General features: G+C 54.7%; 1 protein-coding gene across 1 annotated transcript in view; it reads left to right on the top strand.

Moving 5' to 3' along the window:
• Positions 1-8,378: 8,378 nt before the first annotated feature.
• GCK (glucokinase) overlaps positions 8,379-24,983 on the top strand; it is a 39,165-nt gene continuing 22,560 nt past the window's right edge. The window contains exon 1 of the mRNA XM_047096436.1: positions 8,379-8,423. Coding sequence (XP_046952392.1) covers positions 8,379-8,423 — 45 coding nt within the window. The remainder of the gene's footprint in view (positions 8,424-24,983) is intronic.

The following is a 24,983-nucleotide window of genomic DNA, read 5'->3' as shown; positions in this document are numbered from 1 at the left end:
CCCCCACCCCCAGGGAGCAACTCCTCCCCCTGAGTCCCCCTCTGACTGCCTCTCAGCCCTCCACCCACGCTGAGCACGCCCCAGCCCCCTCTGAACCGCCCCCCAGCCCTTCCACTGTGACACGTGGGCGCCCAGCCAATCAATACAAGTCCATCCGTGTTTCCTCAGCAATTGGCTTGCAGATGGCCACGTGACCCAGGCCTCAGCCAATCAGTGCAGGCCTTCCAGGGGTAGGCCGTCCAATCAGAACAAAGCCCATGACTGAGACCCTCAGGAGAAGGCCTGGCGTTTGTAGAAAGTCCGAGAGCCCAGAGCAGGTTCTAAGCAAACTTACGGTTGAGCTTGGAAGAGAAATGTGTGTGCATGTCTGTGTGCGTGTGCGTGTGACAGAGAGCAGCAGGAGCCTGCGAACAAGCGGGCAGGTCCTGCCCCTTTGCACCCCATCCCTCAACCTCCCCAGCCTCAGTGACTTCATTTGAAAGTGGCAATGATGTCAGCCCTGCCTGCTGTCCCCAGGTCGTTTCCCCAGATGGCACAATGAACACAGCAGTGCTTTGTGCATAGCACACGCTTTAACAGGTAGTAGTGAAATAATTACCCTTCTAATAAATACATCGCTTTTCTTTTGCAATAAATCTAGCAGGAAATGGGTGAGATCTGATGAGGAAAACAACCTCCTGAAGGGCACAGAGTGGACCTGGAGCCCGCTGTGTTTCCGAACGAGGAGCCTCCCCTTGGGGACAGAGATGTCTCCTCTCTAAAATGAGTCCCCGGATCCACAAACTCAGCGCATTGTTTTATGATGTAGCATGAGTAGATTCGAAGGTTTGTGCTCAATTTGAAAGGGCTGTGAAATGTAGGGCAAAGGGATACTTGCCCTACCGGACGTCGAGAGATTAAAGTTACAGCAGCCAGGAAAGCCTCGTGCGGGGAGCATGATGACCTGTGTTAGGGCGAGTGAGACGGGAGGATAGAGGTCTGGGGGCAGCAAAAGGGAAACCGGGGAGGAGCGGGCGCCTGGGAGGACTCTTCCGGGAGGATTGCCCGCGGGGAGGACTTTCTTGGGGAGGATAGTGCGCCAGGGAGGACTCTCCCAGGGAGGAGTGGGTGCCGGGGAGGACTCTCCCAGGGAGGATTCTCTCGGGGAGGAGTATGCTCCTGGGAGGACTCTCCTGGGAAGGAGCGGGCGCCCGGGAGGACTCTCTCAGGGGAGGATTGGGCGCCGGGGAGGAGTGGCCACCCGGGAGTACTCTCTCAGGGAGGAGTGGGCGCCAGGAGCCTGAGGTCCCAGAAACGTCGGAGTGTAGGCTTCTATCAATTGTTTCTTTTGGGCGGGTCCTAGGGTCACACTGGTGTGCCTGGCTTGGATCATATATTAATTAGCCAACTCCCCACTTCGTTTCTCAAGAAGTATTCAAAATGCCTGCAAGGGGTAGGAAACCGCAACACTGTTTCTGTTCTAGACACACAGATCAGGTAAGGACAAAGGGCTGCTCTCTGCCCAAGGGCAACCAGCACCAGAGACTTAACCCTTCCTCTGCCGGGATGTTGTGACCACAGACCACAGACGGATCGCCAGGTGGGCGGACTGACAGAGCTGAGGCCACATCAGGCAGGGTCCCCAGAGCCACTTTTACATTCAGACAATTTGTTACTGGCACAGAAAAAAGCACCCCAAGATGCCACTCCCCATTCTTGTCCTGTGCACTAGAAAGGACAACATCCAAACTAAAGGGAACAGGTGTCTGCACCTCAAGTCATGGCATCTCCCCTGCGGGCCATGCTAGCTAGACAGCAGCCACACCTGAGGGACATGGGCAGAAAGCCTCACGTCTCAGAACCAGAGACTGGGGGAAACCCTCCTGACCACCTCCCAGGCAGATGGAGAAGAGAGCGGGGAGTGGCCTCTGAGCAGGTCCTCACTCATCCGTCCTCAGTTCCGGAGGAGCACAAAGTCTATCTGCCAGGCTCAGGTTAGCTGTGGTTCCACACGTGGCCTCGTGGCCTAGGGGTGTACCTGCACGGTGGCCAGAGCCAAGCCATTCCCTTACAGAAGAGAAATATGACAGAGTGTGCGAGCGGGGTGCCGTCAACATTACGGATCAGTGGGAAAACGATCACCTACCCGACAGATACTAGACACCTACCTCACACCATGCATAAATTCCAGAAGGAACAAAGCACTAAACATGAAAAAAAAAAAAAAAAGAAAAGGAAAAATATTAGTAGGAAATGTGAGAAAACATTTTTCCAATTTTGGATGGAAACATTTTTTTTTCGTGTGTGAACAAGGTAAATTTTTATTGCTGTTTTAAGACACCAAGTTTGGGGATGGTGTGTTATACCACGATAGACAACTGATGCACCGCTTCATGGCATTGGGGACTCAACGCCCTTTCAACCTCTCCCCTGTGTCCAACTGCTCTTTTCTCTCTGCTCCTCAATTCCGCCAAGGAAAGTTCTGCATGATTCAGTTCTCATCACTGTCTTCCCTGCTGGCCATTCTGTAGATAAACTGGCTTTCCCTGGGCAGCTTTCTGCCCATAGCCCAGCTGTGGTCAGCTGGAAAGGTCACTGGATAAGGGACCCATGGAAGAGAACAGTAGGAATGGCCTGCACTCCAGGGCTTAGCCGAGGTGATTTAGGTCCTGCTTAAGATACAAGTTTACTGAGGGTATTTCTCATTTAACCTTATTCCAAGCATTTGCAATGTTACAAACACTTTATGCACACAGTTTTTAAAAACTACTTTGTAGATTACTTCACAGCTGTATCATAATCTACTGAATTGGTACCTTTCCTGAACACTTAAGCTGTTTGTAGCAATTTTCTTCCCTCCCCTCCCCTCCCCCTCTCCCTCCCTCTCCCCTTTCCTTTTCCTATCCTAAGTAATGATGCAGTGAACATCTTTTGATAAAGCTTTGGGGAAACGCTCTTAAAAAAATTTTTTTTTAATGTTTTGTTGGAAGGAGTCTGGCCGGAGTCGCAAAAGAAGAGTCCGCAAGCAAAATGCAATTAAGTGAAGGTTCTCATACAGGAGTTGGAATGAGGCCTGGGCTCCAGACTGAAGCCTCTTTTATTAGGATAATTGCTAAAGACTGCATAAGTCAGCTAAGCAAGTGTAGTAATCAACTTAATGGTTTTGCTCTTCAAGGTTGAATTTCGAGTTAATTGGTTTCTATAACACTAGGAAGGGTCAGGTGTGAAGGAGGATCCAGCTAGACAACGTTAATGTCTCTAGGCAGCCTCAGAGCCTCAGCCGTGTTCAGCTGTGTAAACATGTCCTAAGGCCTTGCACCTTCTCCAGCCATTCACTTTTGAAGCCCTTTCCTTTGATGCTTTTCTCCCGCACTTCCCACATCTCCCCCTTTTTCTTTCCTTTGGTGAAGCTGGAGGGCAAAGACGGGAGGCTCGTGAGGCATAGTCTCGGCTTCCTTGCTGTCCTCTTCTCCAGACTAGGTATGTGCAAAGTAATAAGACAAAGATTAATATAAAAATACCAATCGCATAAAAGCTTAAGGGTTTTATATAATGCGTTGGATTCAATTCCAAGATTCGATTAGTTATCTCAGAGAAGGAGCACCAGAAATCATCTCAAGTTTATTTTTGAATGTTTCATAGATGTACTTTTGCAAATGAGCTGTATCAGCAGAGGTGTTGCCTTGAGTAAGAAGGTGTCGACGCATCAGGTCCCATGATATCTTAGACTGATTATATACGTGGGGGGTGACACAAAAGGTGGTTATGTTCCAATCACCTTGAAGATTTACCTGTTGTTGTAAACTAATCAATTGATCTAGAAAAAGAACAGCTTGTTGCAAGTGAGATAATTGGCTCTCTTCGGCTATCAATCAGCCGTTGGCTGTTTCACAGCCTTTCTGAATCTTGACGCCAGTTTTGTACAAAGTGGGTGGTTTGTACAGTCTGATGCAGTGCAAAACCGGCTGTTGCTGCTGTAGCTGTAATAGCTACAATCCCAAGTACAGCAGTTACCACTAAAGCCACAAACTGTCGGGTGCGATGTTGAGACACATTGCTGATAAAGGCTCATTTTGTTTGTTGGGCCCTGAGCTAGGCCTGGGGAGAAGTTTTCCTGATTTTGATCAGTATCAGGAGATGGAAGAGGATGCCCATCTTTGTGATATTTGGAACGGCACCGATTGGCCCGATGATATCCTTTTTTACAACGAGGGCATAAAGCAGTGGGAGGTATTGATTTGGGTAGATTATTAGTACTGGTATTATCATTATGCCTGTCATTTTTAAATTTGTCCTTCATTTTTCGACAGTCTTTTTTCATAGGGCCAATTTTTCCACCACCAAAGCATTTGATACTAGGTTTAAAAGGGCCTGTCCCGTTTATAGCGGTGGCAAGGAGGTTCATATTGTAAAGTGGGGTACCAATATCAGCACATGTGTTCACATAGTCAGCTATGGACCCAGCAGCTGCTCTTACAGGACGAAGAGCTTGTTGGCATTCAGAATTAGCATTATCGTAGGCCACAATGGGAAGCAACAAATCCCTTAGGCCCTCTTGAGGAATTGTTTTAGCCAAACATCTCTTAATCTTGCTACAAAGTCAGCATAAGGCTCAGTATTTCCCTGTTTAACATCTACAAATGAGGGGGTAACCTCGCCTGGAGTGGCTATACGTGGCCGGGCCATCTTACAACAATTTTGTACTTCAACGTTGTAGTATCCCTTGATCGCTCATACCACATTGATCTCTTAGTTGAGAATATTCTCCTTGCCCGAAAAGTTGTTCTTTGTCGATAGGAATATTATCGTGAAGGTTTCCTTCCCCTTGAATCTTAGCTTGATCTTCCCACCAAGTCATAAATTGTAAATATTCAGCACAGGATAAAACAGTTCTAGCCAACATTTCCCAATCTTTAGGGATCAAGCGTTCGGTGTCAGCAAACACTGAAAGTAAGGCCTGCCTATAAGGAGAGTCAGTGCCATACTGGGCACGAGCCATTTTAAGATCTGTCAGGATTTTTATGGGGATCTGAGAATATTCAGCATTATAGCCTCCATTAGGATATTATGCATTTTGGTGGGAAAGCGTTCGGAGTAACCGGAAATATTTCCGATGCCGGTTGTATCAATTCTAAATCTCCTTCCTCTTTAGCCTTCATCAACCCTCGCATCAGAGGTGTAATGATAGGGCCCTCGTGCTCCTTGGAAGGAACTAATATGTGGGGCCGGTTATTAGAAAAAGGATTGAAAGTAACTGGACAGACAGGCAGTTTTTCGTTTAATATGAGTAGGAATTCTTGTATCCTCAGGTAAAGGAGGGGGAGGGTATACTTTATTATAAGGGGGGACAGTAGCCTCCAAATTATCATTTGTGGGTGGTGGCAGAGGCCATTCTGGCAAAGCATTTTCCTCAGGTGCTATAGTCTTGATTCCCTCAGCAGGAGGCTGGTCCTCAAAACTATCGGATGTAAAATCTGACTCATCTCCTTCTTGATGAGTTTTTAATTTAGGTGAACCTGCATCTTGTTCTGAGTCAGACTGTGAAGTCTGTAAAGCCATCTCAATTAAGGAGCATAAAGACCAGACTTTTAAGGAAATGATGTCTCCATTTTGATGAGCGTGTCTAAGCGTTTTCATAGTCAATCTCCATTGTTTAAGGTTTAAAAGATTTTTTTCCAGAAGGGGTAAACCGATAGCAAAGTTTTTTAACCAGGTACCAGAGCTCATCAGAAGTTCCCCTTTTTACTTTTACTCCTGAACTTTGTAATAAAGTACAAAGTAATTTAGAGGAGGCTTCATGATCATGAGACTGGGAGTTTCCCATACTTCACTATCCCAAAGCCGGGACTTACCTGTCCTACCGCTCCGCTTTGGTCCTTCTCGACTATAAAACTGAAAGTAGTCTCAAAGACTTTGCCAAGCTGTACCCTGCCCGCTGTGCCAGATGTTGGAGGGATGTGGCCAGGATCGCAAAAGAAGAGTCTGCAAACAAAATGGAGTTTAGTGAAGGTCCTCAGAAGGAGGCCCCGACTGAGAATGAAGCCTCTTTTATTAGGGAAATTGCTAAAGACTACGTGCATAAAGTCAGCTAAGCAAGTGTAGTAATCAACTTAATGGTTTTGCTTTTCAAGGTTGAATTTCTAGATAATTGTTCTTTCTGACTCCAGGCAGGGCTGGGCTGAAGGAGAATCCCGCCCTGGACAATGCTAATTAATGGCTCAAGAACTTCCAAGCTGCAGCCGCTGTGTAAACGTGTCCTAAGGCCTTGCACCTGCTCCAGCCTTTCCCTTTTGAAGTCTCTTCCTTTAATGTTTTTCTCCTACATCTCCCACAGTGTTCATTTATTTCGGGGAGACAGACAGAGTGCAAGCATGGGAGGGGCAGAGAGAGAGGGAGACATAGAATCTGAAGCAAGATCCAGGCTCTGAGCAGTCAGCGCAGAGCCCGATGTGGGGCTCGAACCCACGAACCCCAAGATCATGACCTGAGCTGAAGTCGGACGCTCAACCGACTGAGCCACCCAGGCGCCCCGCCTTGTCTTTTTTAACAAGACACGGACCTCAGAACAAGAAAGCAAAGACTGAAATTCATAAAAAGGAAACACTTCTGTGTAACAGAAGACACCATTGACCAAGTCTAAACCTAGCAATACATTGTGGGAGATAGCACAGCACATCTAACAGAGGATTAGTAGGTATTACAGATAGAACATAAAAATCCTTTATAGAAATTGAAAGGTAAAAGATAATTTGATAACAAAATAGTTTAAAAATATAAACAAATCATCCTTAGAGAAAGAAATGCATATAACCGCTAATAAGACAAAAAAATAAGGCAAATAACCACTAATAAGACATTAAACTTGGCAGTTTAAATGACAAGGAGATAACAGATCAGCACAAAATTATCGAGGTTTATCATCTCAAGGATGGGCCAGTGTGTAGCCAAGCTCCTAATGACTGTGGAAGGGTTAAGGGATTGGTGAGGCCATTGGGGGGCAGTGCTGTCTCATGTACCCAAATGTAAAGTGCGCACAGCATTGGACCTAGCAGTTCAGCCTCCCGGAACCACCCTGAAGAAGTATGTGCATGTGTTGACCCTGGTGCAGTACAAACACCCACATCGGGAAAAACCGAAACTGCCCAGATGATGACGGAGAGGCGCTGGTTTAAATCGTTACAGCCACACACCCATCTGGAGAGCACCACTGGCCACTCTTCCTCGCTCCCTTTGCTGGACTCCAGTGCCAGCGGCCCAGGGCTGGGTCCTGGCCCCTCTTTGCTCTGTTCCCACTGTCCCACCCCGTAGCCACCGGCCTCTTGAGTCCTGGAAGTGTGCCAGTCCTAACTGAGGAACACTGCGAGTGTAAAACACACCAGACCTCGGAGGCTGAGGCCAGAAATGCCAGCTGGGTGTCCCTGGTGTTGCACAGTTGGCCCCGGTGGTTAGGTGAGCGCCCTGAGCCAGCAGCAGGGGCAACTCCAGCGCTCTGGCATCCTGCTCCCATCCCAGGGCTGACTCCTGTGGTGGGGGTGGGGGTGGGGGTGCATGCATCCCAGCTGAGCACCCAGGGTCCGTGGCCTCCTTGTGGCTGGGCCCGCCGCTCAGGCCATTTCACCGTAGGCAGGGGAAGCGGTCACAGAGCTCCGTGGCCGGGCGGGTGGCGGTGCCGAGGGCCACGCTGACTGCTCCCCGTCCATCCCCTCTGCTCCTTAGGATGTGGGCTTAGAAGACCCCTCGAGCCTGCCCTGGGAACTGCACAGGTGGCCAAGTGTGGCTGGGCCGTCACCATGGTGATGGGGATGGAGGCCTGTTGCCATCGGCCCCAGTTTTCTGCATGGCAGGTCTAATGACAGGACTGTCAGCCCAGCGGAGGCCGAGGGCGCGAGCTGCTCCTGGTTGCCATGGCAGTGAGGGCCCTCTCGGGGAGCACAGAAGGCCCCGTGGGGGGACTCCCCACTCCACACCTGGTGGAGCAGGAAGTACGGGCCGAAAGCAGGTTGGGGTGTGAGGGGGACACGGTCACCTAGAGCCTAATTGCTGGAGGGCTGTCCTCCGGCCACACGAGGGGAGCGCCCCGCTGCCAAGTGTGTCTGGAGGGCACCTCAGCTCAGCACGGCCTGCAGAGGAAGCTGCCCGGCGCTGGCATCACCTCCCACAATGGCCTGGCGGGCCTCTACAGGGAAGGCTCCGGGCTGCAGCCCCGAGGGGAAGGCTGCACAGCAATGAGAAGGAGGAAACTCTGTGCCTGATCCTTGAGCCAGAACCCGCTGAAAGGTGGCCCGCATCCTCCCTTCAGATTCTTCCCCGGCAGGCAGAGGCCTGGGGGTATTTCTGCTCCGGAAGGTGTTGGGGGGCACCGGGGGGGTCCCAGCTCCCACGGGCTGGCCCCTGCACACATGCTGGACGACAGAGCCAGGATGGAGGCCACCAAGAAGGAAAAGGTAATGCACCCCTTCGGTCGGCTCTTGGGAAGTGTTGGTTGTGACCGGCACAGGCAAGCCTTGCCCGCCCCACCCCTGAGGGAGCCCAGGGCGCCGTCTGCCCCGTCCTCCCAGCAGACCAGGCCCCTCCCGCTGCATCAGGCTCCAGCCCTGTGACTCGCAAGTTAGACTGCCAAGAGGTCTGGAGGGGGGTGGGTCCGGGGACTTTAGAGCCCCAGTGGAGTCTGGGGACTCAGTGGGCAGAGCCAGCACTCAGCAGGCTCCGAGACAGGCCCTGGACACCCCGCTTCTTCACGGGAATCCCTCCAGAAGGAGCACTGTTGCTCCTGGCGAGGCGCAGGGAACAGTTACTTTTTCCAAAACGAAGAGAAATGCAGACGTCCTTGAAGCCAGCCCCGTGCCCAGGCCACGCGCGAGGAGAGAGAGCTTGTGCCAGGGCGGGGGAGCGTGCCTGCAGCCCCGAGTCGGGGGTCAGGCTGCAAGGGGGGGTGTGGGGGGTGGGGGAGGCCAGGAGGCAGGCGATCTGGCACGGCCTCCTCCTCACATGTCTTCAGTTCTGTGACGTGACGAGGTCAGCACAAACATAGGCAGGTTCTGCTCCTGGCAGGGCTGACGACGATAGGAGAAAAACAACCAGCTGAGCCAGGGCGCCTGCAGCCGCAGGCAGTGCGGCAGGCCGAGGCCTAACCCAGCCTGCCCACTGGGGTTCCGGCAGGAGCTTGGATGAGAAATCCTGCCCAGAGCGGAGCTGGGGGGCTGCCTGCAGAGATGGGAGGTGGTGTTTTCTGCACAAGCAGAGACACGGGGCCTGGGGCCCGGGGCCCACTGTGAGACCTGCAGGGAGCCCGTCTGTCCTCAGACTCAGGGGCCAGTCCTGGCCCTGCCTGTCTAAGCCAGGGGACACAGTTCTCCCCACGTGAGGGGCTGCTGGTCCCTGAGCAGGAGCCAGGGCTGACGCCAGAGCCCCAGGCTGAGTGCAGAGGGGCACCAAAAACATGGCTCGTCAAAGTAACTAACATTTTCATGCAAATTCTAAAGAATCTAAGTTAATGCAAAAAGGTGTGAAGAACAAAATACCAACATTGTAAAGATGGCTTGTGTATCGTGACTCCCCACCTGTCCCCGTGTTCTTGTGGGTTCAGTTAGCCGGGTGCCAGGGATAGGGCAGGGGGCAGGGGCTGCGAGGTCCATGGCCCCTCCACGTGTCCTGGTGGAAGACCCAGCTCTTGTGGGGTGGGAGGGGGCAGGCTGGCTTTGGGGTTTTCTTAAGGGTCTGAGATTTTGCTGTCAGGCCCCTTGGAAGTGCCCCCCCTCCCCCCATCCAAGCCCACACCTGTCCTGAAGCAGTGAGCCGCACTGTGGTGTCCCCAGCAGTCCAGCTGGGGCTGTGCCGCGCTCAGGCTCCCGGGAGGGGAGCTTTCTGCTCACAAGCAGTCCGCTCGCCTGTGTTGACCTTTCGAAACTTCTCTATTATCATCCCTCTATAATCTGCATGAGTGTGTGGCCTCAGTACCACTGCCAGTGGCTTCCCTGCACACATGCCAGCCCGGGAACCAGTTTCTGGAGCTCCCACTGTGGCTCCGTGCCCGCAGGTGTCACCGCCCCCCCCCCAACCCCGGCCGGTGGCCGCCTGGAGCCCCATCATGGCAGACGCGTGCCTTTCGCTCCATTTCTTGGCGGCCACCACTTCTGTGGCCTGCCAGTGGGCCCTGGGAACCTGATCCCACACACTCCATGGGCAGCCCATTGGCAGGAAGGAGGGGCTCTCCACAGCACATGCAGGTAGCTCTGCGTGGTGGCTTCGGGGAGCACTTTTCGGGCGTCTTAGCGGGGGCATCCATAACAAGATGCCACACGCTGAGGGGTTTCTCACTGTTCTGGGGACTCCGGTCCCAGATCAGGGTACCAGCAGGGCCGGGTCCTGGGGAGGGCGTCTTCCTCCACGGCCACCCACGTGCTGGAGACCCAGAGAGCTCTGTGTCTTCCTGTCATGGGGCCCCACCCTCAGGACCCCATCCAGCCCTAATCACCTCTGAAAGGCCAGCCTGCTCACACCCTCACTCTGGGGGTAGGAATTTCCATATTCGAATCAAAAGCTCCTGATAGTCTGTAGAGCTGAGCTTCCTGAATTCAGGCCCTCCAGCTGCCAGGGCGCCTTGCCCCTCTGAGAGCTCAGAAGTAGGACGAGCGAGGCTGCCCCACTCTGGCCCTCTTGCCCCGTGTCTCTGCGTCTCCAGCAGGAGCCGAGGAGATGCCCGCCCCCACCCCCACCCCGCCCGGGGCCTCTTGGAGGCTGCAGACAGACCAGACACTCAGGACAGAAAGCTCCAGGTGACCCCCAAGCAGGTGTGCCGGGCGAGGGGCCAGTGTGTGGAGGTGACAAGACCCTGGGCAGGGGGACAAGGTTCCCTGTGGGCAGGAGGCCCCTGAGAGCCAGTGTGGGGGCCGGGAGTACGCCTGCTTGAAAGCAAGTCCCTCTCAGCCAGTAACTGCTGGCTTCTCCCTGTTGGTATCTGGATAAGCCCTGATGGCACTGAACTCCCAGCAATTCCACCTGCCTGACAAGGACCCACTTTTCCATTTGCTTCTGCTCCGAGGAAACTCTGTGTGGCCACTCTTGTTTCACATGGCTCCGCCTGCACTGCCTTTTCAAGAGACTCAGGAATCAGCTTCATGAAAGACACTGGCAGTGCTTTGCCTTGGGGAAACGTGAGCCTTTTGCCCTAGAATTTGGATGCCTTCCCCCCTCCCCCCGACTCAGATCTTCTTTTTCACCTTTGGTAAAATGTTCATGTTTTATTTCTTGGGGGCCCAGGCTCTCCTTTCTCCAAGAGTTGAGCTCCTGGCCCAGGTTTCTCTCTGACATCTGAGGAAGCCACTCTGGCTCCTCCTTCTCTAGCTGTTGATTCCAGGGAGTCCTGAGGAGCCCCAAGGACAGGGACAGGGCTGGTGTGCTCAGGCCCGGGCCCGTGAGCAGGCTTCTCGCGGGGGCAGCCGTGGGCTCAGGCACTGGGCTGGGTGCTGTGCTGGGGGTCCCACCAGCAGTGGGAACTTTCCAGGGAATTTTGTGGTGCCCACAGCCCAGCTGCACACTGACACCAGAGGGCAGCGCTTTGGTGAAGGGCACTGGAGGCACAGAGACCTGAGAGAGCGTCCTGCAGCAGGAAGGTAGAGGAGGGGCCCTGCGTGCGGCACTGTGATGGAGGAACCCTCACCTGGGCCCCCACACTCCTCAGAGAACCCCCCCCCCGAAGTCCTCCTGGACCTTCTCTTGAGCACCAACCCTTCTCATCCACATACTCATTCTCTGTGCATCTCGCTCAGCCCCACTCTGTCCCTTGGCTGCCCCGGCACCGGGCTGCACCTGCCAGGCCAGCCGGGGTGGCACCATGTTGGTTTCCCCTGACTGGAGCTCAGCCACAGGCAGGAGGAGTGTCACTGGGTTAGCAAGAGGGAAGAACCCCAACGATGGGTCCTTGCTCCCAGGTCACTGCCGGGCCGGGTCTGCTGGCTAGTCCCCCGTGGTCGAGAGATAGTTCTCCCAGCTGGTTCTGCCCCTAACTGGGGCTCTGCAAACACAGGCTAGGTGTGTTGCTGAGGTCACACAGGGTGGATCTTGGAGGTGTGGCTGTGGGCAACTATTCCCTCTTAAGTGGTGGCCCAGAGGTGGCCCCAGCAAGGACAGAGCCCGCAGAGGCTCCCTGGAGGCTCTGGGCCTTGCCCACCGGGTCTGCCTAAGGGGACAATAGCAGCACAGCTACATAGGGTGGGTGTGGAGACTTCTCCAAGGTGTGGCCAGAGGTAAATCAGATGGGGACTTGGGGAGCCAGGAGCCCCTGTAGGAGGCGCAGTCTTTGTAGACGCAGTTGCTCTTGACACCGCTGTCCGAGAAGGGAAGGGTGCATGTGTCCAGCTGTGCTGCGGCCCTGCCCAGACAGGTCACTGACTGCCCACGGGTCAGTGGCAACAGAACTGGGTTTATGTGCTTCCTGCCTATAGGGACACAGCAGGCCTGTGCTTTGTCCCAGGGCAGGAGAAGGGTGGGTGACAGTTAAACCCCCTTTGCTGCTCCGAAGGGCAGAGCTGACCTAGGCACGTGGAAGTGAAGGACCCCGTCTCCACACCCAACAACGGCCTCCTCCTCTCAGCCCTGCCTTTCTGCTGAGGGGGCTCCGGGCTCCGGGGGCCTGGCCTCTGTCTCAAACCTGCTCTTCCCATGCCATACAGGGTGTCCTTCCCCACTTAAAACCCCTCCGGGCTTCAGGCCCCCGCTCTGTAGAGTTCTAGGTAAAGTGGTTGACTCATGGGGGCTACCTTGTCTGAGCAGGGCCTTGGGCGCATAGCCTTTCCAGAATAGTACTTTCCGGAATATCCTGCTTCCACAGTGCACTTGCAAGCGGACAGATGAGGGAAGGAATCGAAACCACCCCATGACACAGTCTTTTCCAGGGGACACAGGATCCCCATCCTGTGTCCTGTCGCCCCTGCCCATGAATGACATAATTTACCCACAGACAAGCTCAGAGAGGACCCAGCACGTGACCCCCGGCCTCCTGCCCCCCTCCCCCCTCCCCTCCGGATGGCCTGGAGCAGCGTCGCACAAGCTGCTGGGCCCCCGGCCCCTTCACGGAGCACAGGGTGAGAAGCCAGTCTCACCATGTACATTAGGGCAGGTGTGCCTGGGGGGGCACCAGCCCTCTCCCCGTCTCTGGCCCATGCGGCCCCCACGCTTACCTTCAGGCATGGTGTTCCTGAGCACAGCGTGAAAAACACAAGTGCATGAAGTTGCAAATAAAAAGTTAATAAAAATGAATGATGGATGCCTGTTAACATGGTGCACAGCAGGCCCACTACTGGCGGGGACTTCAGTTGGCCACAGAGAAATGCTGGGTGTTCCCCTAATGACCCCAACACACACACACACACACACACACACACACACACAATCCCATAGTCAACCACTGACTGAGGCACCCCCTGTTAATTACTTAGAAACTGTAACAACAATGTGAGCAAATGTCAGCAGGCAGGACTCCGGTTCCCAATAACCAGCTTCCGGTTCTGCCCCACGTGGAGTGTGCTAAACCCTCAGCCACATCGTCTGGAATCCAACCTCCTGTGTGGTGAGGCCCAAGCAGCCTCCATTCCTGGGAGCCCCCCCCCCCCGCCCCCCTTGCTCCCTCACAGTCCCACCTCACGCATCCTTAGGGGCCAGCAGGGTGGCAGGCCTAGGGCATGGAGTGAGCCCCTGCAGTCCCAGGACAATAAGGCAGGGTGCTTCCCCAGGCAGGGGTGGCCACCACCTTTCCACACCCACCCTTTCCCTGAAACCCCTGGGCACCATAGGGTCCATGTGCCAATGGGGAGCTTTGCAAATGGCCTCTGGGTCCACATAGCTGGGCGTCAGCCTCACTCAACAGACACCCAGACAAACTTGATCTTTTTAGGAAACTAGCAGACTTCAGAAGACCAATAGTCAGGAGACTCACCCCGGACTCCCCTCCTAACACCTGTTCCAGGCCTGGGCCCCACCCCCTGGAAGGGTTTCCTTATATTCCTCTGTACACTTGTCTGTATATTTTAAATTCCTACCCCTCCTCCCCAAGAGAAATGCAAACATCATCAGCTTTCCCCGGACCCCACCGTCAGCTCAGGCTCCGGGTTCTCCATGGTCTCCTGGGTCTGTAGTGTGTGCCCATGGGCTAGGACAGGAACCCATGACCTGCCCAAGTCGAGAACAAGAGGAGGTGGCCACTGACCCATGTCCCAGGGAAGCTGTGGCAGAGCCCGTAGCTGGGTGATCCGACCCTGAACTTTCCAGCTCTCCCATCCCTGGTTCGACCTCCTACGTCTCCATGGCCCTATTCGTGTCTCTACCTCCATAGGATGCTCAGTGGCCAAGCTCCTCCTTACCTCTGGCCCCTCGTAGTGCCCTGGTACCTCCCAGGCCCTGCCGGATGGAGCCCTCCGCCCTGTCCACCCCTCTGGCCAGCTGCTGGTCATCACAGCCACCCTCCCCTGAGGGAGGTGAGCTCTTGGCCTCAGAGCGGACAGACAAGCTGCTGTGCCTCTCGGCCTCCCTGGGCTTGTCTGCTTACAACCAGAGAGGCCCACATTAGTTCCAGCTAGTTCCTCCCCCGTGCTCCCAGGCCTGCTGGGTCTCCCAGTGTCCTGGTCTTCTGGTCTCCTGAGTTTCCTAGTGTCCTGGTGTCCTGGTGTCGTGGTCTCCTGGTATCCCATTCTCCTGAGTTTCCTGGTGTCCTGATCTCCTGGGTCTCCTGATCTCCTAGGTCTCCTGGTGTCCTGGTGTCTTGGGTCTCCTGGTGTCCTGGTCTTCTGCTCTCCTGGTCTCCTGAGTTTCCTGGTCTCCTGAGTCTCCTGGTCTCCTGTGTCCTGGTCCTGGGTCTCCTGGGTTTCCTGGCCTCCTGGGTCTCCTCTTATCCTGATCTCCTGGGTCTCCAGACTCCTGGTCTCCTAGCCTGGATCCTATGAGGTGTTTGATCAGGTAGTTACATTACTCAATTTGTACATCTCAAAGACGACTCTAGGTGTCAAGTGGAAAAGAGATTTTATGGGGCAAGGATGGAAATAGAACGGCCAGGGGTTTTGCCATGATCAAGTTGAGAGAAGATGTTGGCTCAGGACAGAGGTATTGGGGTTCGGGAGAAACTGAGCCCACGCTGGGAATCCTAAGCAGAAAGGTTTAGTTTTGGGGAATTGAGTGCGGAAAGCGTTGGAAGGGTGGGGAAGGAGCAGAGCCAGGGGCCGCCGTCGCCCCCGTGTTACCATCCCAGGGCCCGGAAGCTTCTGCTGCCACTGTGGCCTTCACACTCATGAAGCTGGGTCATGCATCCAGGCCTGCAAGCACTCCTGTCTGTCAAAGCTGGAGGGCCAACTGCCACAGACCTTCCAAATATCCAGGACTGTGGCCCGTGGTGGCTGGTCACCAGGAGAAGCCTGGCTGACAGAGAGTCTGAGGAATGTAGTTCTCAGCCTTCTGGCCCTGGTGTCCAGGGGAGCAGGGGTTAGAATGCAGGCCGAGTGCAGAGAAGCCAGTCCAGCACAGAGCAAAGCGAGATGTCTGCCAGCCCCTAAACAAGGTTGCAAAGGAGCTAGTTGGTGCTGTGGTTAGGGGCTCAGGGCAGGCGTCAGGACTGGTGTCACCAACCTAACAGCCAGGCCATGGAATTAAGAAGAGCACCTAGAGAGAGGCCACAGCGTTGGAGCCCCCAGCCCCAAGGAGAGCTGTCTGCTTCCTCCCCTGGATGCCAGGGCGCTCAGCAGTGGCTTGAGTGTCACCTGCAGAGGTCATTCCCTGTGGTCCGGGGAATGTGGCAGCAAACACAAAAGCTGTGGCCTGTGTCCTTGCAGGGTGTTCACGCCCTGGTGGGGGAGCCAGGTAAACAGGCCAGTCTGGCCTTCCCACACCCTACCTGTGGGAGAATGTAGTTTAAAACCTGTGTAAAAATACGTGACCACCGAATGCTGCCGCTGTTGACAGTGGGTGATGGGTACACGTGGGGCTCATTACACTACTCTCTCTACCTTTGTGCACGTTTGAAACTTGAAAATCTCTATTACAAAAGGTTTTTAAAGCTCTATAACAGCAAAGAAAGAGAAAGGAAACGAGGCTTCCCCTCTGGGAGCCCATATCGGCTCCAGAGTCCCCTTGCACAAGCGCGGATAAGCAGGGATGGCATGAACCAGGCCCTCTACGGTGGCGGACAGCAGCAGCAGCCCCTCTGGCGGACAGCTGGGGCTGAGGTGCAGGGGACCGCAGCGGTCTCTGCTGTCCAGGCCCTGACCTGGGGACCCCGTGTCTCTGGCATGCGGTGGTCTCCTGCCATGTGTCACTCACTGTCTCGGTACTCACTCTGGCAACTTGCAGGATTGTTTGTCCAGAATTCACTACCAGGACGGAAATCAAGTATAACACACGGGCTGGGTCCTGGCTCAGGGTGTCCTGTGTCCGTCCTTCTCCCAAGAGGGTGTCAGGGTGTCATCCCTCATTTGCCGTCGGCCTGGCTGTGAGTCACTGATGCCAGGCCAGGTGCCGAACGAAGGAACAGCACTTTGTGTCTGTTTCCAGACTCAGAGGCTGAGATGGGGGTTCTGGGGATGGCGGCTTAGACAGGCGTGCCGTCCACGGAGCCTGCGTGGAAGTGAGACGCAGAGCAGGAGCCGGGCGGAGCCAGGCAGCGACATGGGCTCAGCTGGCCCGAAGCTGCAGCCTGACCCCTGGGGGCCACGGAGGGAAAGGGGCCAGCCTTTCGTACCCCTGGGGTGAGTCCTTGGATAATCTGGACATTTCCATCACTCACAGCAGCGGGGCGTGGGGGGTGCCGGGGGGAGGCACCAATGCAGTGCACGACCTTCAGACCCTTACGTGGCTCAGATGGAGCCCCTCATTTCAAGCCCACTCCATCCCAGTACAGGATGCTGGGGAGTCGGCAGGTGGATGCCTAGTGAGCACTACAGCCCCCACGTCGGTTGAGACCATAAATGGTACTCACCACCTCCCTGAGCTGTGCGGGGGACACACGCCGTCCGTCTCCGCCTCCAGGCTCCCTTGTGAGTGGACATCGTGTTCACACTGAGCTGACCCTGGGAGCTGCCTCCTCGGTAGCAGCCATTAGACCCCACACACGTGCCCGTGCCTGCAGACATGTCTGTGTCCCTCCTTCCCACACCATTCGTGGCGCTCAGCCCTCGGTCCTGCTCCTTTGGGCCACTACTCACCCCTGCCTGTGGGCCTACGCACGTCTTTCCCTCGGGCCGCCTCTCTCCACATAAGGTGAATAAACGGGTGCTTCATCCAAATCGCTGACCAGTGAGAGGGCTCCCCTCACCCCTGTCTTTCGGGGCCACCCCTGAGTGGTCCCGCTGCCACTCACACACAAACGCACTAACACACCAAACCGACCTGTCCGTGAACCACATGTGGGGTGGGTTTCTGAGCTCCTCCAGTCCCTGCTGTGAGGCCATATGTGTGTGAGCAGAGGGAGAGGCATGGGGGCATCCGTGCAAGAGTGGGAGGTGACGGGAGGGTGTGGACCACCTGTTCCTGCAGCTGACCCATGCCCTCTGGGCCCGCGCAGGCCTGATTCCATCTAATGACAGACTGCTGCTGGCCCGGCCTGCTCTAGTGACTCAGTGGGTCCGATGGCCCTGAGCTCCTGATAGGCAGTTCTGGCCACATGGGCACCCGGTGTCCCACAGTCGGATGCTCCATCTCTACCAGGGCCCGCTGGGACACCAGGAGCTGCTCTTTACGTGGTGTCTGGTCCTCAGCGGCGGACGGCAGGGGCTTGGTCCACAGCCCAGGGCTCTGGTCTGTGACGCTCCCCTCAGGGTCTAGCACATTCTGCATGTGTAACATCTGAGTCAAGCCTGCCAGGTCAAGTGGCGTCAGGGTCCAAACCAGACACAGAGCCCTTTCCTTCTCTGGCTCCACTTGAACTCTCAGCCTTCTGTTTTATCTGATTGATACGGTGGAACAGTATTGCTAAGTGCACGATATGCTGCCTCCAAAATCCAGAGCGGCCTCTATCAAACATGCACCTTGTCCCGTGACAAAGAAGCACGACCACTTGTCACTTACTTTAAAGTGATTGTCCTGGCTTGTCCCAGAACACCGGGCCCCCACACACTTCACTGACGTGGCCGGTCCCTGGATCTTTCCCAGAGAGCGTGTGTCTCACCAGGACACCGTAGTTCTTTTTTTTTTCTTATTAAAAAAAATTTTTTTTAACGTTCATTTACTTTTGAGAAGAGAGAGACAGAGCATTAGTGGGGGAGGAGAGAGAAAGAGGGAGACACAGAATCTGAAACAGGCTCCAGGCTCTGAGCTGTCAGCACAGAGCCCGACACAGGGCTCCAACTCACGGACTGTGAGATCATGGCCTGAACCAAAGTTGGATGCCCAACCTACTGAGCCACCCAGGCACCCCATGGGACACTGTAGTTCTTACCCCTTCCTGCTCTCGGTGCGTCCTGCCTGGCGTCCTGCCCACTGTCACAATGCCATGTGTCGGTTCCGTGGAGTGTCCAGTCAGCCTGGGCCTCATGGTGCCGAACTGTGATCAAGAGGGGAGAATTCACATCACTTTGGGGCAAGACTGTGAAAGTAGGCTCGCTGCTCCTGCTCTTCCTTCCTGAGGGGTATTGAAAAACCAGATGTCCTAGTCCGCTCAGGCTGCCATAACGAAATACTGTAGACCCTCCTTCCCATCAGTTCCAAAGGCTGGGGGTCTGACATGGAGGCACCAGCAGGGCCGGGTCCTGGCCACCTTGCGGTGCTGGTGGGGAGAACACGAGCTCCCACTGCTTCACGGGGCCCAGCTTCGTGACCACCTAACCCTGCTCACCTCCCAACATCGTTGGGGGACAGCTTCAGTATATGAGCCCCGGGGGGTGGGGGGCACAGGCCCTAACAGCACGTTTGCCAGGCTGGTAGCTGCTTGCTGTGAACGGCACTGCTCGGCCCCAGGAGTCCTGCCTCCAGCACACCAGCTGCAACCAGGCTCCCCTCTGAGTGTGTGCGGGTCGCCGTCCTCTGCCCCAGTCCCACCAGTCCTTATGGGGACCAGACTGTAGAATTTAACAGTGACAGATGTGACCCACTACCCTGAACCTCCATGTCTCTAAGAACAACAACGATTTCTGTCATTCTTCTCAGTATTGATGCTTTTCTTTTGGCTGGCAGGTGTATGTGTGTGTGTGTGTGTGTGTGTGCATGTATGTGTAAGCGTGTGGTGTGTGGGAGTGTACGTGTGCCAGTGTATGCATGAGTGTGCATGTTCCACGCACGAGTGTGCATGCAGGAGTGCATTGTGAGAGTGTGCACGTGCGTGTGCATGCGTGCGCGTGCACATGCATGAGTGTGCATTAATGTGCAAGTGTGTGCACACATGTGTGTGCTTGTGTGGGATTGTGCATATGTGCCAGTGTGTGGGTTAGTGTGCATGGGTCCGTGCGCAAGTGTGTGTGTGAAAGTGTGTGTGTGTGCACGTGTGTGAGTGTGTGTGCATTCAGAGGCTTGCACCTGGCCTTCCCTGTTACAAATGTGCTTCTTCTGTAGGCCAAGGAACCACTGTGTGGGTTCTGGCAGCAGCTACGTAAATCTATTTCAACTCTACATTCAGGATGCAGGGAAGGGAGCACTGGGTGGCTGGGGAACCAGCAGATCCTGTGTGAGTTGGACAGGGCCACCTTACCCCAATGTGCTCCTAGGCTAATGGGGGAGACATGATAGCACTTTGGGACCCTAGATATCAGTGTCAACTGCCATGAAATAGTCATCAAAATATCCCAGTATCACTCTTACACAGTGTCTTTAAGAACAGGCACACCTTGCTTTGTTAAACTTCACAGATAATTGTGTTCTTTACAGAGTGAAGGTTTGTGGCAGTTCTGTGTTGAATAAGTCTCCTGGCACTATTTTTCCAACAGCATTTGCTCACTTCATGTCCCTGTTCCCATTCTGGTAATTCTCATATTTCAAACTCTTTTGTTGTATTTGTTGTGGTAATCTGTGTTCAGTGATCTTTGATGTTAGTATCGTCATTGCTTTGGGGTGCCATGAACCACGCCCATGCAAGAAGGCAAACCTGACCACTAAATGTGTTCTGACCACTCCACTGACCAGTGTCTCTCTCCCTCTCCTCGGGGCTCCCTGTTCCCTGAGACACAACAGTATTGAAGTCAGGCCAATTAACAACCCTACAAGGGCCTCTGCTTGCTCAAGGAAGAGTCACATATCTCTCACTTTAAATCAAAAGCTAGCGGGGCGCCTGGTGGCTCAGTCGGTTAAGCATCTGGCTCTTGATCTCGGCTCAGGTCATGATCTCACGGTTCATGAGTTTGAGCCCTGTGTCAGGCTCTGTGCTGACAGTGATGAGCCTGCTGGGGATTCTCTGTCTCCTCTCTCTGCCCCTGCCCTGCTGGCATGCGTTCACATACTCTCTCTCTTAAAATAAATAAATAAACTTTTAAAAAAGCTAGAAAGGACTCAGCCCAGCGAGAAAGGCATGTTGAGAGCTGAGACAGTCCGAAAGCTGGGCCTCCTGCACCAAACATTAGCCAGACTGAGAACACAAAGGAAGAGTTCTTGAAGGACATCGCAAGTGCTACTCCAGTGAACACACGGACCATAAGAGGGTGAAAGTCTTGACAGTTTGAAAGGTCTGGAGAGAAGATCAGACCGGCCACAACACATACCCTTCAGCCAAAGCACAATCCAGAGCAAGGCCCTGACTCTTCGATTCTGTGAAGGCCGAGGGTGGGGGAGCTGCAGAAGAAAAGTCTGGAGCCAGCAGAGGCTGGCTGGTGGGATTAAGGGGAGAAGGTGTCTCCACGACATCCGAGTGCAGGGCGAGGCAGCAGGTGCTGACGTAGAAGCTGCCACCCGTCATCCAGGAGGTCCGGCCAAGAGAATTCTCGAAGGTGGCTCCACTGACCCACAGAATCTCCGTGTAGATGGAGCAGCCTCCTTCTGGAAGGTGCCATCGTGGACTTTCATAGCCAGAGAGAAGTCAGTACCTGGCTTCAAAGGACAGACTGACCCCTGTGAGGGGCTAACGGCTGGTGACTCAAAGCTGAAGCCAGTGCTCAGTGACTGGCCTTGGGAATTATGTTAACTCTGCTCTGCCCGAAGCCTGGATAAGACAGCACATGGGGTGCCTGGGTGGCTCAGTTGTTAAGTGTCCGACTTTGGCTCAGGTCATGATCTCACAGTTGGTGAGTTCGAGCCCCACGTCAGGCTCTATGCTGACAGCTCAGAGCCTGGAGCCCGCTTCAGATTCTGTCTCCTCCTCTCTCTGCCACCCCCCACTTGTGCTCAGTCTCTGCCTCTCAAAAATAAAGAAATGTAATAAGAAAAAAAAAAAAAGCCAGCACATCTGCTCACAACATGGTTTACCAGATGATTTTAAGCCCACTGTTGAGCCCACAATGGCTCAGAGAAAAAAGATTCCTTTCAAAATATTACCATTCACTGACGATGTGCCTGGTCACCCAGGAGCGCTCATAGATGTTTCCATGCCCTGACACGGCATCCATTCCTCAGCCTGGGTTCAAGGAGTCATTTCCACTTTCGAGACTTATCGTTTGGAAGTACATTTCGTGTGGCCACAGCTGCCATAGGTGGTGATCCCTCTGATGGATCTGGGCAAAGTCAACTGAAAGCCTCTGGAAAAGATTCACCGTTCTGGATGCCATTAGGAACTTCCGTGATTTGTGGCAAGAGGTCAAAACCTCAGCATGAACAGGAGTGTGGAAGGAGTTGATTCCAGCCTGAGGGAGGGCTCTGAGGGGTTCAGGGCTTCGGGGAGGAAGTCACTGCAGGGTGGCAGGAGCAGCAGGAGAACCGGCATCAGAAGTGGAGCCTGAGGGTGGACCTGAACTGCTGCATCTCGTGGTTACTGGACGTGGGGTCCATTCCTGGTGGAGATGCCCTGACGATTGTGGGAACGACAACAGAGGACCCAGGATATCACGTGGACTTTGTGGAGGGGGCTGCGGCAGGGTCTGAGCAGTTTTGAAAGAAGTTCTGTGGGTAAAACGCTGTCAAACGGCACCACACACCAAAGAGAAAACTTTGGTGAAAGGAAGAGACCATCAGTGCAGCGAACTTCCCTGTTGTCTTATTCTGAGTAGTAGTCACGGCCACCCCGGCCTTCAGCTGCCACCACCCTGATCTGTCGGCAGCCGCCAGCCTCGGGCAGACTCCCCGCCAGCAAAAAGATGACGACTCACCGGAAGCTCGGAGGATGGTTAGCACATTTTAGTGATAAAGTGCTTTTAAATTAAGGTGTGAACGCTGTTTTGTAAGACATAATGCTGATGCATGCAGAATAGACCACAGTGTAGTTTCAACACGACTTTTGTGCACACTAGGAAACCAAAACGCTTGTCTGGCTCACTTTATCGCGGTGCTCTGGAACCGAGCCTACAGCACCTCTGACATACGCTGGCAAATAGCCACGGATCCCTATCACGTGCACCTGCTGTGGCGTCACAGGCTCCTTCCTCATGGGCACTCAGTTCCCCTTCAGTCGGCAAGTTCTGGACCTGGGAACTCACTTGCCCAGGTTTGGAAGCTATGCCTTTCTGTTGGGACTCTCCACCGGGGTGGCCGACCTCAGCCTTGTGCTCATCCTTTCTTGACCCTAAGGATACAACACCCTGTTAGCTTTCTCCTCAGAGCCCTGTAGACTAAGCCCCCGGGCAGTGAGTCTGACCTTGTCACCCAGCACCGTGATTATGTGCATTTTACTTCTGGTCTCTGCCATTAAGGGATCTGTCACCCCCCACTGCCACTGGCTGGGCATCCAGCCCTGGTCGAGGGAGGACAGCTCCCAGTGAGCCTCTCGGCTGGCGTCCCCGCACCGGCATGTCTCCTACTGCCTTGGCAAATAGACTGTCCTCCCTGCCCTCCCAAGAGCATGGCCAGCATGTGGGTTTTTAATCTCATGGAGCAGAACAGTGGTGATGGACCCATTTCTCCTCTTCTGACTACTTCCTCCACAATCTTCAATATAAACTCAAGCACTTAAAGTGAGTATTGCTTTTCTCAAACTTCCAAGAACTACCCTCAGCAACGTACTGAGCCGTCTCTCGTGACCCTTGCCAGGGTGCTAAGTCCTGCACCACTGAGAACACCCGTGTCAGCACAGTCTCTCTCTCCTCCTGCGCAGTGTGCCTCCCTTGACCCTGCACCTGCCGGTACGTGTCAGCGGGGCTCACAGCTCCTCGGGCATATTTCCTTCCCCTCCTCTCCTTGGTGGGTCCACCGCCTCCCCAGCTGGGCCACCCTGACATGTGGCCCTCGGTGTGGCCAGGAGGCGAGGCTAAAGCAGTTTCTGATGAGGGCTTGCCTTTCTCTTTGAGACTTCTGCTTGGTCTTCACGTGAGAGAGTCTCCTTCTACAACAAAGCTGTTCTGTGAGCCCAGAGGGCTCCTGGCAATCCTCACACCATCTAACCACACGCTGAGAAGACCAGTCACGTGTCCCTCTCCTCAACTCCTTGCTCGATGCCACGTTGACACACCTGAGATGAGCCACGGAGTATCAGCACCATGCGAATCAGAAGATGCCGCCACCTGCCGGCACCCAGCTGCACCCTGCAGCCTCCTCTGGGCCCTACAGTGCGTGCAGCACCTGCCCTCCAGCTCCGCCCACCTTTGGCTGCAGGAGACCAATGCTGCCGGGCAACCTCTTCCTCTGATGCTTCCTTTTAAATCCAGAGCCCCGAGCCAGCCGCTTCTTCTGTTTGGTGATTGTATCACCTCTCAGCGGCCACTCAGGTGCACTGACCCCTCCCCCAGAGCCTTGGTCCCAGACCACGTGGGTGGTGGCTCCCTTGGGCAGCAGGGGTGGGTGGGGGCCTTTGATGAAGCTTCTGAGAGCACGCTCAGAGGGTAAGACTGGGTGGACGCAGATTCGGGTCTGATCCCGCTAGGAGCTCTAGAGCGTGAACAGCGTCATGAGTTCCTCCATCATCCCTCCGGAGGGACAGATGCGGTACCCCTGTAGCAGTCCGCCGCTGGCCGGGGTCCGGCATGTGGAGGCGAGGGCGGCCAGGCTCAGCAGATGAAAGTTCAGAATGCCCAGTTAAATTTGAATTTCAGATAAACCACTAACGAAATGTGAATAAATGTCCCCAGTCTGCCAGTCCTAGGCGTGCACGATGTCGCCGGTATTTCCGGGTGGGGTGACTTCACAGATGGATGGGGATCTCGGCAGGCCCCACACAGTATATTACAGACAGGACAGGTCTGCAGCAGCTCCACACAAACAGCCACAGTTGAGAGCTGAGGGTTAAGGAAGTAGGTACTTTGTGCTTTACACGCTTGCTACTGTGCAGAACTCCTAGGTGGACTGTTACACAGACAGAGTTTTAGTGACATTTGGAGATTTAGATGGAGTTTTCAGGTGGGCATCCTTTTTTCCAATTAAAACAAGTGGTGTAGGCTCCTCATGTTGGGAGTCGGGTCCCCAACACATTTCCAAGGCTGCTGCACAGGTCACGAGTGCAATTCAAGCACCATAATCAGGACACTCCGTGGGGAGCGGCGTCCTCCCGTTTGGCCAGTGGAGCAGTTACTCCCGGAGCAAGTCAGAGGGGCGAAGACAACGTTTCCCTCGATCCTTCCAGACATAGTGCACCCCACCCCCCATGTCTGCAGCTGGCAGGGCCAGAGCGAGGGGGCAGTGTGCGGGGAGCCCCAGCCACAGCCACGGGCTCTCAGACATGGCCCAGGCAGGTCAGAGGGTCAGGTCTCAGGAAGGCCGATCTGCTCACCCTCTCTGCTCAGGTCAGTTTTCCCGGAAAGCCATAACCTGGAAGGGAGTCCAGTCCAGCTCCTGCCTCGACTCCCTGGGCCTTTCTTGAGCCTGCCGTGTTGAAAGTAACTACGGGTTTGAGCCCCACGCCTTGCTTCCCACATGCGGCCGGTGTAAACACGGAGAGTCCTTCAGGCCACACCAGCCAACACTGAACTTCTCTGCAGGGTTCAGAATCTCATATAATGAACAGTCTGGAGTAGGTGGTTCGCAGC

Source organism: Lynx rufus, unplaced genomic scaffold (genome assembly GCF_022079265.1).
Source record: "Lynx rufus isolate CCGP_SWC_20201006 ecotype Redwood Valley unplaced genomic scaffold, mLynRuf1.p SCAF_4, whole genome shotgun sequence".
Classification (NCBI taxonomy): domain Eukaryota; kingdom Metazoa; phylum Chordata; class Mammalia; order Carnivora; family Felidae; genus Lynx; species Lynx rufus.
This window is presented reverse-complemented; position numbering and strand designations above follow the sequence as displayed.